Source organism: Hyperolius riggenbachi, chromosome 1 (assembly GCF_040937935.1).
Source record: "Hyperolius riggenbachi isolate aHypRig1 chromosome 1, aHypRig1.pri, whole genome shotgun sequence".
Lineage (NCBI taxonomy): Eukaryota > Metazoa > Chordata > Amphibia > Anura > Hyperoliidae > Hyperolius > Hyperolius riggenbachi.
The window spans coordinates 366,250,849-366,267,245 of NC_090646.1; the positions used below are offsets into that span (position 1 = coordinate 366,250,849).

General features: G+C 40.5%; 1 protein-coding gene across 1 annotated transcript in view; it reads right to left on the bottom strand.

Moving 5' to 3' along the window:
• DGKQ (diacylglycerol kinase theta) overlaps window positions 1–16,397 on the bottom strand; it is a 225,499-nt gene that overhangs the window by 70,037 nt on the left and 139,065 nt on the right. Inside the window, exons 8-12 of the mRNA XM_068234259.1 lie at window positions 15,539–15,639; window positions 15,168–15,391; window positions 4,075–4,165; window positions 3,924–3,978; window positions 1,006–1,067 (exon numbers count right to left, since the gene is read on the bottom strand). Of these exons, the coding sequence (XP_068090360.1) occupies window positions 1,006–1,067; window positions 3,924–3,978; window positions 4,075–4,165; window positions 15,168–15,391; window positions 15,539–15,639 (533 nt within the window). The remainder of the gene's footprint in view (window positions 1–1,005; window positions 1,068–3,923; window positions 3,979–4,074; window positions 4,166–15,167; window positions 15,392–15,538; window positions 15,640–16,397) is intronic.

Here is a 16,397-nt window from a genome sequence, read left to right on the forward strand (position 1 = left end):
ATAATAGACCTCAGTTGAATGACCTCTGAAGTCAAACGTTATTGTGGCTACCCATCTGCAGTGCAGAGAGCCTGTATGATCCACCAAATGTAAATTTAATTCTTTGAAACATTCTCTGTTAAGTGACAGCCCTGACCTGGTTCATAACAGATTATTCTGAGACTTGCTAAAAGGCAAGTATTTACCTGCAATGAAAACATCATATAATAAATCCAGGGCTACCTAGATGACCTCATTCTGCACTGCAACTGCATGTATGCTAGAGGAATTGCACAATCCCCATTTCCTATTCTATAACCAATCTTTACTATGATCTCATATGACTCATGAGAGAGTTGAAAAAGTTTGTTGTTATCTAATAGCAAACAATTCTTTAAAAAATCCAGTCCGGGTATACGGAATTACACAGGCTTCTCTACTGCACTCCAACCTTAGCAAATCATTGTCTCTACCTGTACTGCTGCAAGACATTGGCCTCAATTCACTAAGATCATGCTGGAGATAATAAGGCAAAAGAAAAAACTTACCTCCACATAGTGAGAGTTACTGGCCTCAATTCACTAAGCTTATCTCCTGTCTTTAATAACGTTTCTAGAGTTATCACCATGGTGATGAGGCATGTCGTATTCAGGAAACATTTTACCTCAGGCAAACCTAAAGTTAACTCTTCTATCTTTAAGTTAACTCTTCAATCCTTAAAATAACTCCAGAGTTAAAGACAGGGTGTTTATTAACTGTGTGTGCAAATAACTACAGAGGAGGTAAATTAACTACAGAGGAGGTAAATTAACTACAGATGAGGTAACTTAAGGAATGAAGAGATAAGGTAACTCTCTCCCTGTGTGGAGGTAAGTTTTCTCTTGCCTTATCTCCAGCATGATCTTACTGAAATGAGGCCAATGAGAGAACATGCTTGAGATTTATCCAAAAACCATTACCGAAAACAAATCATCAATTTTGGATGGATTGACAGTATAAAGCCAAACCAAGTATACCAGAACTTACCTTGCGGACATCTTTTAAGTGCTCAAGAATAAACTCTTCAATCGGCAGAACCATTCTCTGCACTACGAAAAGAGATATTAATTATATGAGTTTTTAACAATATACACACATAAGCCCAAAGATAGTAAAAACTTAAAGTGGATCTCCAGCCTGTTATTTAAAATGCAGCAGCCTTCCTGTAATAGAAAATCATTGTTACCTGCTCTGTCTCGCCCCTCAAAGCCATTCCGAAAACCCGGCATCACCCAACTTCTGGTGCATGGTCCTGCCTCTCCTCCCTACCCGGAGAAAAATGCGAAGATGTTTACAGCAGTAAACATCTTGCGGTTTTTGTTCAGAAAAAAGAGGGGCACTTGCTGGAAGCCAGGTGATTCAGGGTCTTTGGGATGGCTTTGAGGGGCGAGACAGCGCAGGTAACTATTTCTACTATTTCTATTACTGGAAGGCTGCTGCATTTTAAGTAACAGGCTGGAGATCCACTTTAAAGGACAACTGTAGTAAGAAGAATATGGAGGATGCGTACCTGAACCCCAACCCCAACAGTTCCCTCCTCAACAATAATCAGTTGACTTGTATCCCTGTAGCTTGAGATATGCTCTCCTGTTTCTTCACTTGTCTAGAATCAGTTTAGGAACTTGATCAATAACACAGTAAAGCAAACAGATAATTTCTAAAGCTACTGCTGACTGGAATGACTGAGTTTCTGCATCACTACTGCGATGAGGAGGGGAAAAAGGCTCTCAAGCTCCAGGACTGCAAGTAAGCAGGTTATTATGTTAGTTACTAAGGGCTCCTTCATACAGGAGGTGGTACTGTGCTATACGCATTGCTAAGGGCTCTTTCACACTTGCAGCGATTTTGTGCGTTAACGCAAACGGCTAACGTTTGCGTTAACCAAGGTAAAATGAAAGTCCATAGACTTTTATTTTACCTTTCACACCCGACGCTGCGTTTCGATGCGTTGCGGTTCCGACGCACCCGGGCGCAGTTTTTCGTCCAACGCACCCGCGAGCCGGCGTTTTCCGTCGGGTTTCATTACCAGTTACCGCTGCTGATTGCGTCGCACCGCAGATACCCGACGACACGCCGCAGGCAAACAACACGTGCAGGAGAACGGCTCCTGCTCGCGTTGTCTGATGTGAAAGAGCCCTAAGCAAAACCTCTATCTACAGCTAACTGCATTGCTATGAGATGCAGCATAGCCCATTTCATATAAATGAATGAAGGTCTCATGTCCAGCATTCCAAAATACAGCTGAGCAGAATTTTCTCTCAAATACGATGCACTGTACTTCATATGTGAGGAAAAGACCAGTTTTATCAATATGGAACAGCAGTGTGGGGGCCGTGCCACTTCCAGTGTGTACAAATCCTAATCCTGGCTGAGGAAAATGATCAAAAGAACAGTTAGAGGGCCAAAGCAGAGTTCATATGCAAGGATTGAGCAGCCTGCTTATTCTTGTACATACAGACCTGCCAGGGCCCTGTAACTTAAAGTGGTATGACACCCAGCATTTCTTCTTTGCTCTAAAAGATTATTTACAGCATATAATACAGGATCTTCTCAAAAAATTAGCATATTGTGATAAAGTGCATTATTTTCTGTAATGGAATGATAAACAGACTTTCATATATTTTAGATTCATTACACACAACTGAAGTAGTTCAAGCCTTTTATTGTTTTAATATTGATGGTGTTAGCCTACAGCTCATGAAAACCCAAGTTTCCTATCTCAAAAAAAATAGCATATTTCATCTGACCAATAAAAGAAAAGTGTTTTTAAAACAAAAAAAGTCAACCTTCAAATAATTATGTTCAGTTATGCACTCAATACTTGGTCGGGAATACTTTTGCAGAAATGACTGCTTCAATGCGGCATGGCATGGAGGCAATCAGCCTGTGGCACTGCTCAGGTGTTATGGAGGCCCAGGATGCTTCGACAGCGGCCTTAAGCTCATCCAGGGTGTTGGGTCTTGCTTCTCTCAACTTTATCTTTACAATATCCCACAGATTCTCTATGGGGTTCAGGTCAGGAGAGTTGGCAGGCCAATTGAGCGCAGTAATACCATGTTCAGTAAACCATTTCCCAGTGGTTTTGGCACTGTGAGCAGGTGCCAGGATGTGCTGAAAAATGAAATCTGAGCTAATTGATGTGAATGAGGCCTAATGTGTCCAGAACACAGACAGCTGCTTAGAAATCCTTACTGGATACATAACAATATAAATACACCAGTTATGAATAAAATGCAATGGCAGCTTTCAGAGCAAATAAACTGAACTTTACTTATGCACAAAAGCAAATATGATCACTGTATGGGTTATAAAAAGTAGGAACACACATTTTTATTGACTGTTATGTCAGAGTTAAATACCGCTTTAAAGAGAAACTCCAACCTAGAATTGAACTTTATCCCAATCAGTAGCCGATACCCCCTTTTACATGAGAAATATAATGATTTTCACAAACAGACCATCAGGGGGCGCTGTATGACTGATTTTGTGCTGAAACCCCTCCCACAAGAAGCTCTGAGTACCGCGGTACTCTGGGCAAACTGCCACAATGTAACAATGTTCACAGACAGGAATTAGCTGTTTACAGCTGTCTCTAACAGCCAAAACAGCTAGCAGCAGCTACATAACCTGCCCACAGTAAAAATGTCACCATGTAATACATGTCAGAATGTGAATCAGGGAGAGGAAAGATTTTACAATGAGCAAACACTGACTAAATCATTTATCCATAATTATGGTAAAAAATGAAGCACTTTTTTTACTACTTTATTTTCACTGGAGTTCCTCTTTAAGAGAAGGACAAAATCACAGTTGTTATTCTGCATTACTCGGGAGGTTATAATTTCAAGAAATTAAATATCAATGTTTTCTATTCTATAACAAGTGCATTAAAATGTAATTCTTACCTTGCTTGCTTCCCATAAGAATTTCCACCAGCCTAAAATCCTCTGCGCTTTCCTTCTGCAAAGGACAAACAGCAGCCATGACTAATAGAGAATCATTAAAAAAAACAGCCTGCAGAAAGCCTGAAAAATGAAATATAAGGAAAATAGTTACCTGACGTCCCACTTGTAACAGAACCTCCTGAATGACGTTTTGTACAGTGCTCTCAGAAGTCACAGGAATGGAAATATAGGCAACACCAACTCTAAGAAAAAGGGCAGAAATAAAAATAAAACTACTGACATAGAGAAACTAGTAATTCTTTTCTCAGTATTCTTCCATGATGCAATCTTAGCCTCAGAGCATGCCTAACCGGAAACAAGAATTCAGGCTATGGCCCACTAGAGCACTTTCAGCCGCGCTTTGGAATCTCCAGCGATTTAAAAGTGGTAGGCTAATCAAAGTTAATGGAGGTGAGCCCACAGGAGTGATTTGCTGAAATCACAATCGCATATCTTGCAGCATTTTTGGAGCCATTTTTTTAGTGGCCCAAAATTTTCTATTAAAGAGACTCTGAAGTCTCTTTTTTACCTTCTTTTGTTTAACAATCCTCTTCAGCTTTAATGCCAGAGTTAAATCGCCGCATCCCGCAACAGAGGAGTGATTTATTACCAGAGAGAAGCCCTGCAAATCTCCTGGGCTCTGCAGGGCTTCACTTCCTCGCAAAAGGCTGAGCTGTACACTGTAGCTCTGCCTCCTCCGCAGTCAATCTCTGCAGATCGCCGCCTCTCCCCGCCCCTCTCAACCTTCTTTTCCTAAGAGGGGCGGAGAGGAGGCGGAGATCCGTGGAGATTGATTGTGAAGAGGCTGAGCTACAGCTCAAAGCTCTGCCTCTCCAGGAAGAAAAGCCCTGCGAGCCAGGGCAGCATAATCTGCGACGAGGGCCGGCGCTTCCATAGAGGCACAGAGGGCAATTGCCCCAGGGCCTGGAGGGGGCCCCCAAGGCGCCCCTCCAGCTATGGTGACCCATAAGAGTTTGGATGCTGTGTGTTTACTCTGTACAGGAAAAGGACGAGGTGAATAATTGAAACACCAAAAATACTTTGTATGGGACATATGATGGATTGGATCGGGCCTGGCAGCCGGCTCTGGGTCCTCCTGGGGGTGATTTGGTTGGAAGGGGGGCATCAGGGGGCCTCACAAGTTACTTTTGCCCCAGGACCCCATTTCAGCTAGAACCGGCCCTGTCTGCGACCTGCAAAGTCGTAGAACTTTGCAGGTCTTTTTCTAGGTAATAAATCCCTCCTCTGCCGGGGAAATGCGGCGATTTAACTCTGGCATTAAAGCTGAAGAGGATTATTAAACCAAAGGTAAAAAAAAGAGACTTCAGAGTCTCTTTAAGTGAGCTGACGTATGACCTTAGGCATGATGTATGACCTTAAAGGGAACCTAAACTGAGGAGGATGTGGATTTTTCCTTTTAAAATAATACCAGTTGCCTGACTGTTTCAGGGCTGTGATTCAGCCACAACAGAAGCCAAAGAGATCAGCAGGACTGACCAGCAACGGGCATTGTTTAACAGGAAACATCCATATCCCTCTCCGTTTAGGTTCCCTTTAAGAGCTGTATGACATGATGAGATAGACGTGTACAGTGCCTAGCATACAAATAAATACGCTGTGATTCTTTTCACCTTTATTTGCCTGAAAGAGTGAATATTCAGCTATACAACTGACAGTTTTTCTGCAGTCGGGATCAAGTCGGGCTATAGCATCCGTCACTGATAAGGAATTAGAGCCATAAAATACTTTCCAGGCAGAAAACACAGCTCTGACTGCAAGGGATAGATTAATATTGGTTAAGGCTTCTTTCACAGTGCGACGTTAAAGTCGCACGTTAGAAAATGTTTTAACGTGGACTGACGCACGGCAATAGTAAGTCTGTGCAACATTCACAGTGCACACGCTGCGTTGTGTGTAACGTGTAGCAATATTTTATTGTATACAAGTGCTGCATGCTGTACGTTTAGCAATAAATCTGCTGCATTGTGTGTTGCACATGCTCAGTAATGTTTTTTTTTATGTAATGCATGCGCCATTTTCGTTCCATCACTGTGCGACGAAAACGACGCACCAAATGCAGGGCTGAATAATGTACTAGAACATCCAAGTTATAGTCTTTCAATGCGTTGCATTAGTGGCCCGTTATGCGACCTTAATGTCACATCAAACGCACCGTCCCACTGTGAAAGAGGCCTTATAGTGCATTTATTTTAACATTCTGAGACATGGGACAAAAAATAAATCTATCTATTTAATTTTTCAAACATAACACTGGGGGACATCTAAAAGTCATTTTTAGGAGTAGGAGTATAGATACAATTGTTTATCTCATCAGTTTATCTTCACTTGTTTTATTTTAAAGGATGTAAGGACCCCTCACTGGCTATTTTTTTAACATGTGGTTTCCCTTTACAAGCACGGTTTGCTGTAATGGCATACTGATAATATGACAGCTTTCATGTAGATCTCCACACTCTCTGCAAACCATATTTAAGATGTCTGTGGCTGTACAGTATATGTAGGATTACTCCCATATCTGTAATCTGCACATTAGGTCTGATTTGTGATACGAACACCAGTAGGAAAGAATAAACTGTGATCAATTTAGACATGATGTACAGATAACAGATCTGGAAACTAGACAACTGATAAGCAAGTTATGATGAAACAAACAGCCACAAATCCCAGTGAGGCATTTCGAGGCAAACTGCCAGTGCAAGAGTAGAAAATAGAAGCTAGAAGAGCATAGGCAATATATAGACAACAGTTACATATAAACAATCCAAGAAGGAGCTTCCCAGGGGTGGGAGGAGAGGAGGTTATTTAGCATATTTATGGCCAAACATAACTATTTTTTAGCAAAACGCAGAAGTTTGACGTTGTTGAAGTTTAAGAGTCAGGTTTTCAAAATCCTCAGTGTAACTTCCCAATAGATAATTAGGATCACCTTTCATAAAGAGTGCAATATGGGAAAACTGTACAAAACAGAAAATCATTTCAAACAGAAAAAGAGACTTTGAAATGTAATTGCACTTTTAGAATGAAATGCTGTAAAGCAGAGCAGCTATATACTACTATCTCAAGAGACTGTTGAGGAATCTACAAGGCCTGATTTACTAAGGCACATCCATGAATCTATAAGCATCTAAAGGTTATGAGCATAATGTATATTTTGCAGTGGCAAAAACCTGGCTAGATTTAGCTACGGTATTACTACTAAAGGACATACTCACTTTTGGAGGAACAGGAGACAAGAGAGATGGTAAATTCTAGGTCTATAGCACAAGTGATCTGAAAGAGTATGAAATAGAGTGTTGTGGGTGAAGTTTATGATGATTCTAAGGCACTATGGGGAGAGCTACAGGTTCAAAACTGACCAACAGTTGGGAATGATGGGCAAGAAAGAAAACACCGACTCCAGCACTCTCCAAGTGAATCTTCTTTTATTCAGTCCACGAAGCACAGGTACAAACAATGCCCAGCAGTCTACAGTTGTTTCGTGTGTGCAACACGCCTCCGCAGGACTAGGGATGATCAATGAGATGCAAATTGTTCCGAAATTATGCAAATGTTACGCAAATGCATAGTTGCATAAATATTTGCATACATTTGCATCAACTCGGAACAATCTCCATATCTGTGATTATCCCTACTCAGAACACGTGGGGCCAGATGCAAATGAGGGTGAAATAATTTTGATTTGCATGTAAATTTTACATTTTAAACCATGGGTATAAAACAATCACGTAAGGGGCCAAAATCTAGCACATGGTCTGAGTAGTGGGCCAAATTGTCTATTAAGGTTCAACACTTATTGAACAGTCTCAAACTACTGTATATCCCCACGGATACGCCGACTTTTTGACACCCATGTAAATGTAAAGAGGGGTGGGGTTGGCCTATCTGCAGGCGATACAACGCGGGTGTCATGTGCCGTAGGGAGGGGGGGGGGGCATGTAACTTGCATTCTATAGTGTCACATGCAGCTTCTGAACTGGCCACTACAGCTCTAGGGTATAGATAAAACCTTGATGCTGCAACCACAATTTTTGTTCAGCACCAGGGAGTCAATCAGTCCACACTAGTATTCACCAAGGGTGTAACAACAGTCCAGAATAGAAAAAGACTGGGTCTCGACCTGGATTTTAGGCCGATTGGCCAATTTTATTATGCAGAAACCACAGTGCAAAAAGCACAATGCTTCGACCTAGTGGTCTTTATCCAGGTCGAGACCCAGTCTTTTTCTATTCTGCACTACAGCTCCAGGCTCACTGTGGCCACATGACTGTGAGCCTGGAGCTCTAGTGGCCAGTTCAGAAGCGGCACAGGAAACCAGCGGATGTAAGCCAACGCAAGGACATGCAGCTAATTTACGTTAGGAGAAAATAGTTTTTACTGACTGATATATGCCAAAGGGAGTTTTACTAAATACTGTTTTACTAGTATGGTCAAACTTTAAAAAGCAGAAGTTTTGAATCGGTGATATAATTTATTGGCTAACTTAGAAGAGAATGAGTAAGCTTTTGACTGTGCAGCCTTCATCAGACTTCATAGCTGAAAGCTTACTCATTTTCTTCATCCTGATTTTATCTGGATTCAAAACTTCTTGCTTTTACTGATGGCTAACAGGGTACAACACTCTACTGGTCAAACTTTTACAAATGCCACAGTTGCTATTTGACTTTCATCAAATAAGTAGTGCATTAACACATGATGCATAGAAGATGCGATTAAAGAATTACATCGCGGGCAGAGAAATTCAGAGCATGCAAATCACAAAGCTAGGGTGTAGGTATAAATATCATGAAAATCACGTCATTTCCCCTACATTGAGGATTCTTTCATGTATTATGGGTAGATTCACAAAGCTTTTCTCTTGCATTATCTCACCTTACTTGTTTTTTTCACTTCAGCTATAAGGCAGTTGATGTACCAACCGCCAATAATATTGCCGTTCGCACACCGTGCACGGCAATATTACCAATACTAATGTCAGCAGTGTACAGCGCTTTACACAATTAAAGATGGCTGCACACAGAAATATTACCAGCGGTTAGTGCATCAACCCCAAGGAGAGCTACTTCATGTTATTAACAGATAAGGGGTCTGATGCACAAACCTACAGTAATACATTGCCATGCACTACTAGCATACGACATTACTACCAATATTACCAATATTCCCATCAGCAGAATACTGCATGTTACACATTTAGCACTACCGGCCGTTGGCTGGTAACGCAAGTGTTACTACTGAGAGGTACGCTGCTGCCATTCATACCGGTAATATACTAGGTATGTGCATCAGGCCAAAGGAGAGCTAATTCCATGAGATAAACTGATTAAGGGAAATGAATTGTGAGTTTAGACAGAAAAGGAGAAATAAATAATGAATGAATAAGTCAGATGAGACAATGTGTGTGATATGTTTTGTGAAGGGTTATGTATGTATATGTGTTTTTGCATACACCTGTAACGCATTGCTGCTAACTGTACCTTTTTGAGAGGGAACTACATCCCTCTGTCACTGTTTCTTCCTCATGTATCCCTCTTTCAGGACTCATGTACAGACCTAAGCAAATAAATGTAATTTTCGGCTGAAACTAAACGGTAATGTAAACTTCTATCATTTAAAATGTATTTATTTCTTATTTTTTCAATGTTAAGATAAAGGAGAACTAATGATGATAGAGAGGACCAGTCTGGTGTGAATCATAAAACTGCGTATTTTGTTTTATTTCTTTCTTATATCAGTAAATAGGAGTTGGCAGGGGTGTTTCTCAAACTGTCCCTCTTTCTCATAGTTGCATAGTTAGTTTGGTTGAAAAAAAAAAAAGACATTCGTCCAAACAGAAAAAATAAAATCCTCTATAATAAAATCCGTGTCCCTGCGTGTGCTGTCTGTGTAGCTGGGTCCATGATTTTTGCTACTGCGCATGTGTGCAGCACAGACCCAGCATCACAGAGACAGGAGGAATGGGCCAGGGAGCCAGGCAGGCGTGAGCGGGTGGCTGGGTGTGCAGTGGGTGCGCACGCACGCGTGTGGTGGGTATGCACGCACTGTGTTTGCAGCGGGTGCGCGCGCAGGGTGTTTGCAGCGGGTGCACGCGAGTGTGCAGTACATGCAGCGGCGACAAACACGGACCCTAGAGCCCGTTTTTAAACGGGCTTGGGTCTGCTAGTCCTATACAATAAAATGCAAGTGTCCCTGCGTCATCAACTGAATGGTTGTGTGTCCCTGGCTTTTTTGTACTGAGCATGTGCGCAGCCAGGGCAGTTAGGACACAGGGCCGGACCTGACAGTTTGCTGTGTGTGGTTCACAGAGGTCCTCATTGCATTGTGGGAAATAACAGCTTTTTCCAACTGCCAAGCAAGCAGCTCCCTGTGTGCATTTACTTCAGGCAGTGTGCATATACTTTAACGGGCGGGCCTTTTTACTAGTGATAAAATAAATAATAATAATAATTATTATTATACTCCAGATGTGGCCTCACAAGTGATTTATACAGAGGGAGTAGTATACTAGCATCTCGAGATATTATTTCCCTTTTTATGCATCCCAGAATTGTATTTGCTTTAGCATTACCATACCTCCCCAAAAAGTTGGGCGGTATGGTACTGGTTAACTATTTCTGCCCGGGCGGCTGCTCGGTGAACCCCCCCCCCGGTAGCCCTAGGATCAGTGACATGGTTCCTGATCACCGATCAGTCTCCCCCGCAAAAAAAACGAAGCGCTCTAATAAGAGGCTTCAGTTTTTCTGCCCAGAAAAATTTCTGCATCCCCCTTGTACTTCCGCTTAGCGAAAAGGGGGAAAACAAAAATGAAGGTGGCTATCTTGTGACCAAATAGTAAAACTACATCTTTACATTTTTACATTACAATTTACACATATAACAACATTAAAAATTAACTGTTTATGTCCCACACCAAAATATTACCCAAATACATTTTTTACTGAAAAAAAAAATTACAACTTGAACTTTTTAAATATGCATTTGAAGGGGGTATACTAACAATGTTTTTTAAATTATAAGCTTGTAAATAGTGATGGACGCAAAACGGAAACAATGCACCTTTATTTCCGAATAAAATATTGGTGCCATACATTGTGATAGGGACAAAATGTAAATGGTATAATAACCGAGACAAACGGGCAAATAAAATAAGGTAGGTTTTAATTATGGTAGCGTGGATTATTTTAAAGCTATAATGGCCGAAAACTGAGAAATAATAAATTTTTTCCATTTTTTCTTATTAATCCTGTTAAAATTCTTAGCAAAATGTACCACCCAAAGAAAGCCTAATTAGTGGTGGAAAAAACAAGATATAGATCAATAAATTGCGATAAGTAGTGATAAAGTTATTAGCGAATGAATGGGAGGTGAAAATTGCTCTGATGCATAAGGTGAAAAATCCCCGCGGGCTGAAATGGTTAAAAACACAAGGCATTTAATTTACTGTTTTGATTTCAGACCTCTGTTTCATGTTGCATTACAGCACACACATTTTAATGTTAATGATAGTAGATGAAAACAAGCACATAATGGCACATAATGGCACAATGCACATGCAGAGAAAAAGTACAAATTGATGAAAACACACATAAGTGTGGAAGAGCCCTCATAACATGGCAGCAGTTTGAAAAGTGACATAGTCTTTGTGCTTGTGAAAACCACAAGCATAAAATTATAGACATATACCACATCCTCTTTTAACTGGTCAATAAAGCTGATGAGAAACGTCAACTATCTTCCTGTTTTGTTAAAGCAAAATCTACCAGTTTACACATGAAAGCTACAATTTATGCTAAATACTGCTTCAAATCTACAAAAGAATGCGTAAAAAAGTTGACAGTACAGGAAATTGTGTAATACGATGAAGAGAGAGGTTCTTTACAGTTCACAATGAAAGTAAACAGCAATAAAATATAAACAACTGGTCTACTTCATCTTTATATTCATATGAGGCAAAACGAATCACCTGTTGTATATCTCCTAGCATCAGCAGTCTGCAGACCCATAAATGATAAAAATAACATGGCCCTAGCTCCAGGAGAAGGCTATATAATTCAATCAGCAATTGTACATTTGAACTGACTTTTTGTCAGTTCAGCTGATAATTGATCAATACAATAAAGTGCCCAGTCTTGGGGTGTATGGGGTTGGTTTACTAAGTTTAAAGGACAGTGCAGAATATTGGGCACCACAAGTAATCCAGGAACATAAAATTTCCAAAAGTGTGTGCTATTAAATGGCAAAATGTGCATCCCTCATTCGGGTCATATTGGAATATCGTGAGCACTGGTAAAAGGTTTGTGAATTAGAAGTTGTGCTATTGCAGTCCTACAAACACACATTTACAGCAAGAGCTTATAAATTCAGTCTACTATTTTTTTTTATTTTTTTTTTAAGTGTTTACATGGTGGCTCCTACACAATTGTAGTTTCACCACTGCTAATCTACAGCATAAACTGTATTATGGGGTGAGGCTGGGAAAGGGGAACAGAAAAAGTAAATATCAATATAACTGTAAAAACTTGGGTCACTTGCCATCCTTATTAATATTGTTACTTTCTGCACAGGCTCACAACATAGGGCCATAAGGAGAGCAGAAGTAAGGTGAGATCTATAATTGCTCCCAGCTTACACAGCAGTACAAGAGGACACTAGTGATGATATTCAAGCAACTTTTCATCTGAGATTTCTCACAATAGTAAAAGACAAACAAAGACAAACACTTCTATCGCGCTTTTCTCCTTGTGGACTCAAAGCACCAGTGCTGCAGCCACTTGGACACACTCTATAGGCAGTAGCAGTGTTAGGGAGACTTGCCTAAGGTCTCCTGCTGAATAGATGCTGGCTTACTGAACAGGCAGAGCCGAGATTCGAACCATGGTCTCCTGTGTCAGAGGCAGAGCCCTTAACCATAACTATCCAGCCTCCAGCTTCAAGCTATGAGTAAGGGTCCACTATTATCTGATATGCATCAGCTTTTGTGATGTCTGGATTTTGAATAAAAATACAGAGTGATTTCACCCAGTTTGGTCCGAGCAGTCTGTTCACTGCATTCACCATTTAGTTTACCTGGTCCTGACTCCCAGCAGGAGGTGGGTGGGAGAGCAGGGAAATCCTTGGATTTATTGGGGGGGGGGGGGGGGGGGGTAAGGGAAAGCAAGTACAACCTTAAAATCAAAACACATATAATATATATATATTCACAATAATAGAACATCAAGCTATTCACAAAAATAACATGGTTGCACTAAATTGCTAATCTTTACCATTGACCATTAAGCTATTCAATTCAATAGAGCCACACATGAACTCAGATAATACTGGAGCTGTATAACCCAGCCTGACAGCTTAATGTAAAACAAGTGCTACGGGAGTGCTTATATTTAAGGCATAAGTTGTTGTGTGAGTTCATTTCTAGAAGTTGGCAGTGTGGTAACAGAAGGTAAAGTCACTTGCTTTTACTACTCAGAGCTTAGGTGCACCTGTCATCTATATTTACCATACACTTGAGGGTTTAGGGTGATGGAGAACTGATGTGGGGTTTTTTCTGGAACAAGGAAAAATACCGTAATATAAGTGCAAAAAATAGTCAACTGGTTCATATAGAGTCGAATATACAGTCAACAAAAAAAATGCATACCACCATGTGTGACAGGTGGAATCTGTAATGATAGAAAGCATAATTTGTTGTAAAGGCCAAGATTATGCAGACTGTTCTACAAAAAGTAATTCCCAGCAAATGTGGCAGACCGTATGAAATAAGCCTTGATAATCCTCCTAACACAGCAAATATAAAGTACAAAAATACATAAGTGAATCCTGAATCTGTAGAGTCTTGAAGTGTACCAGAGACCTGGTAAAGATTTGATACTTACCCGGGGCTTCCTCCCACCACATAAACACATCTGGGTCCCACGCCGTCCTCCCACGGTCTGCTGTTCAGCCGCAATCAGCCCCGGTACCTGACTCAGTAGCGTCAGTCCGGGTCTACTGCGCATGCGTGGGAGGTCTGAGCATGCGCAGAAGACACAGACTGGACCCGACTGAGCCAGTTACCGGGGCTGATTGCGGCTGAACGGCAGATAGTGGGAGGACGGCGTCAGACGTGTTTTATGGGGCGGGAGGAAGCCCCGGGTAAGTATCAAATCTATACTTCACCAGGTCTTTGGTACACTTTAAGGCTCTTTCACACTAGTAGCTGTTACGTCCGTTTTGACAGACTGCACCTAGGATGTGGTAAGCAAGGTAACTTGAAAGTCTATTGACTTCAATGTCACTGTTCGCACTAGACAAAGTGTTCCAGAGTGTTAAAGTGGACCCAAATTAAAAATATAAGATTTTAGAAATAAAATCTATTTTCTAAATTATAATAAATAGCAGCCTTTTTTCAGCTGCATGATGACAAATATAAAATATTTTACATTTATTGGAGGAACCCCTCCCTTCCTTTTCAAATTGCCGGGAATTTTCCAGCAAACTGGTGGAGTAGATGGTGTCTGGCAATGGAGGAATTGCTAATGGCTGCCCCCAGTATAACCCTAGTTATGAAAAGAGAAGGGTGAAAAGCATGCACTGAAATGCTCATAGGCTTGAAGAAGTGTTTATTTATCTTTGTATCTGTCAGAGTGGTGCAACTAAATATTTTTAATAAAAAAAATGTTTGGTTTGGGTCCGCTTTAAGTTGTAACTCCTCTGGTAGCTTTTAACTGTACAACGCAATAGTTTCCCCTTCGGGGTGAATTAGGAACTAGGACTGCCTTAGGTGATAACGCGTTTGCAAGAGCCCTAAAAAAGCTGGTTGTATGAAATGGATGTCAAGGCCTACTTTGTTCTCTACCTAAGCACCACCTTGTTTGTTTTATGGATGTAATTCACCCTATTGGGGAAATAAGGGGCATACATTATAAAGGGAGCATCTTTCTATGTTAAAAAAAAGAAAACTGGATCATAGTCAGGTACTTTTTTTGCCTAGCAATAGACAAAGCTTCTGATGTTGAAGGTTTTATATTTTTGACTGGCTTAACTCAATTGACAGGTGCTATTTTTCATAGTGTAACTATGCTTTTATTTGTATTATGTATACAAAATGTGATTTAAAAAAAACAACTCCTATTGTGGTGTCCTAAAAGGGGGATACATTTAAAAAAATTAAAAGTATAAGATAAAGCACACAATATCTATGCAACTTACTTCATCCAGCCGAGGTAGACTTTAATGACTTCTCTTTCTTTTGGTTTGGCCCTGATTATCCAAGCTTCAGGAGTTGCTTCCTTAAATACTGAACTGACTTTGCCATCATCTGTTGCTCCATTTCTGTTGATGATGTCATCAGAGACCAACGTCTGCTGAGTCAGCGTCTGAAGTTCGTAGTCTTGTGGTTCATCAGGAATGTAGAATGCCCTTAAGGCTGCCTCCTTAAAAGGAACAGGAAAAGAAATAATGGTATCGCGTCATAAAAATAATGCATTTGCCCACTGAAAGGTGCCACCAACTGTGACATCTCACAGGAAGTCAATTCCTTAATGTAGCTGGAGGAGAAATGACTGCACAGTTTAACTTACCACTACTTCCTCGTTCTTAGTGATTCTTGGAACAGAAATAATGCGCGGCTGATTCCGCTTCACTGCATCATGACCATCATATATCTTTAGCATTTGTTTACCTGGGGAAAAACAAAACAAAAAACATAACATTATGAACCAAGTGTGTAGCACAAGTACAAATGTTTTAACTGTAGTACATATGGATAGGAAAAGGTGTTGAATCATGATACTTGTATTGTACTTGTTAAAAATACCATATTGGTCAATTCAAAGTCAAATGTAATATTCTTATTACAGGCAGGGTCTACGCTCTATTGTCTAAATGTACTTATATACTGTATTTCCTTTTAAACAATACCAGTTCCCTCACTGTCCTGCTGATCTCTTTGGCTGCACTACTATCTGAATCACACACCAGAAGCAAGCATGCAGCTAATCCAGTCAGACTTGGTTCAGAAAATCCAATCTGCATGCTTATTGTGGGTCTATGGCTATAAGTATTAGAGGCAAAGGATCATTAGGACAGCCAGGCAATATGCATTGTTCTAAAAGAAATAAATATTTCAGCCTCCATACCCTCTCACTTCAAATTCCATTTAAAAGTCCAATACATCTTCTTAAAATATAAAAAAAAACTTAAAAAACTGACAATTGCATATACAGTCCGCTAACAATGGACCCTTCGGACAGAGTGCCTGTATGTTAAATACCTGGATCATATAGGAGTGCTGTCTCCTCTCCCCCTGACCAGTTTCACATTAAGATTCCTCTAAGGGCCCAGGAATTATGTTTTAAAAGGATGTATTGCACTTTTTATGGTTAAATAAATGCAGAACACAAACAAAATCTGAACTTAAAAGAAATGTGTGCGATACCG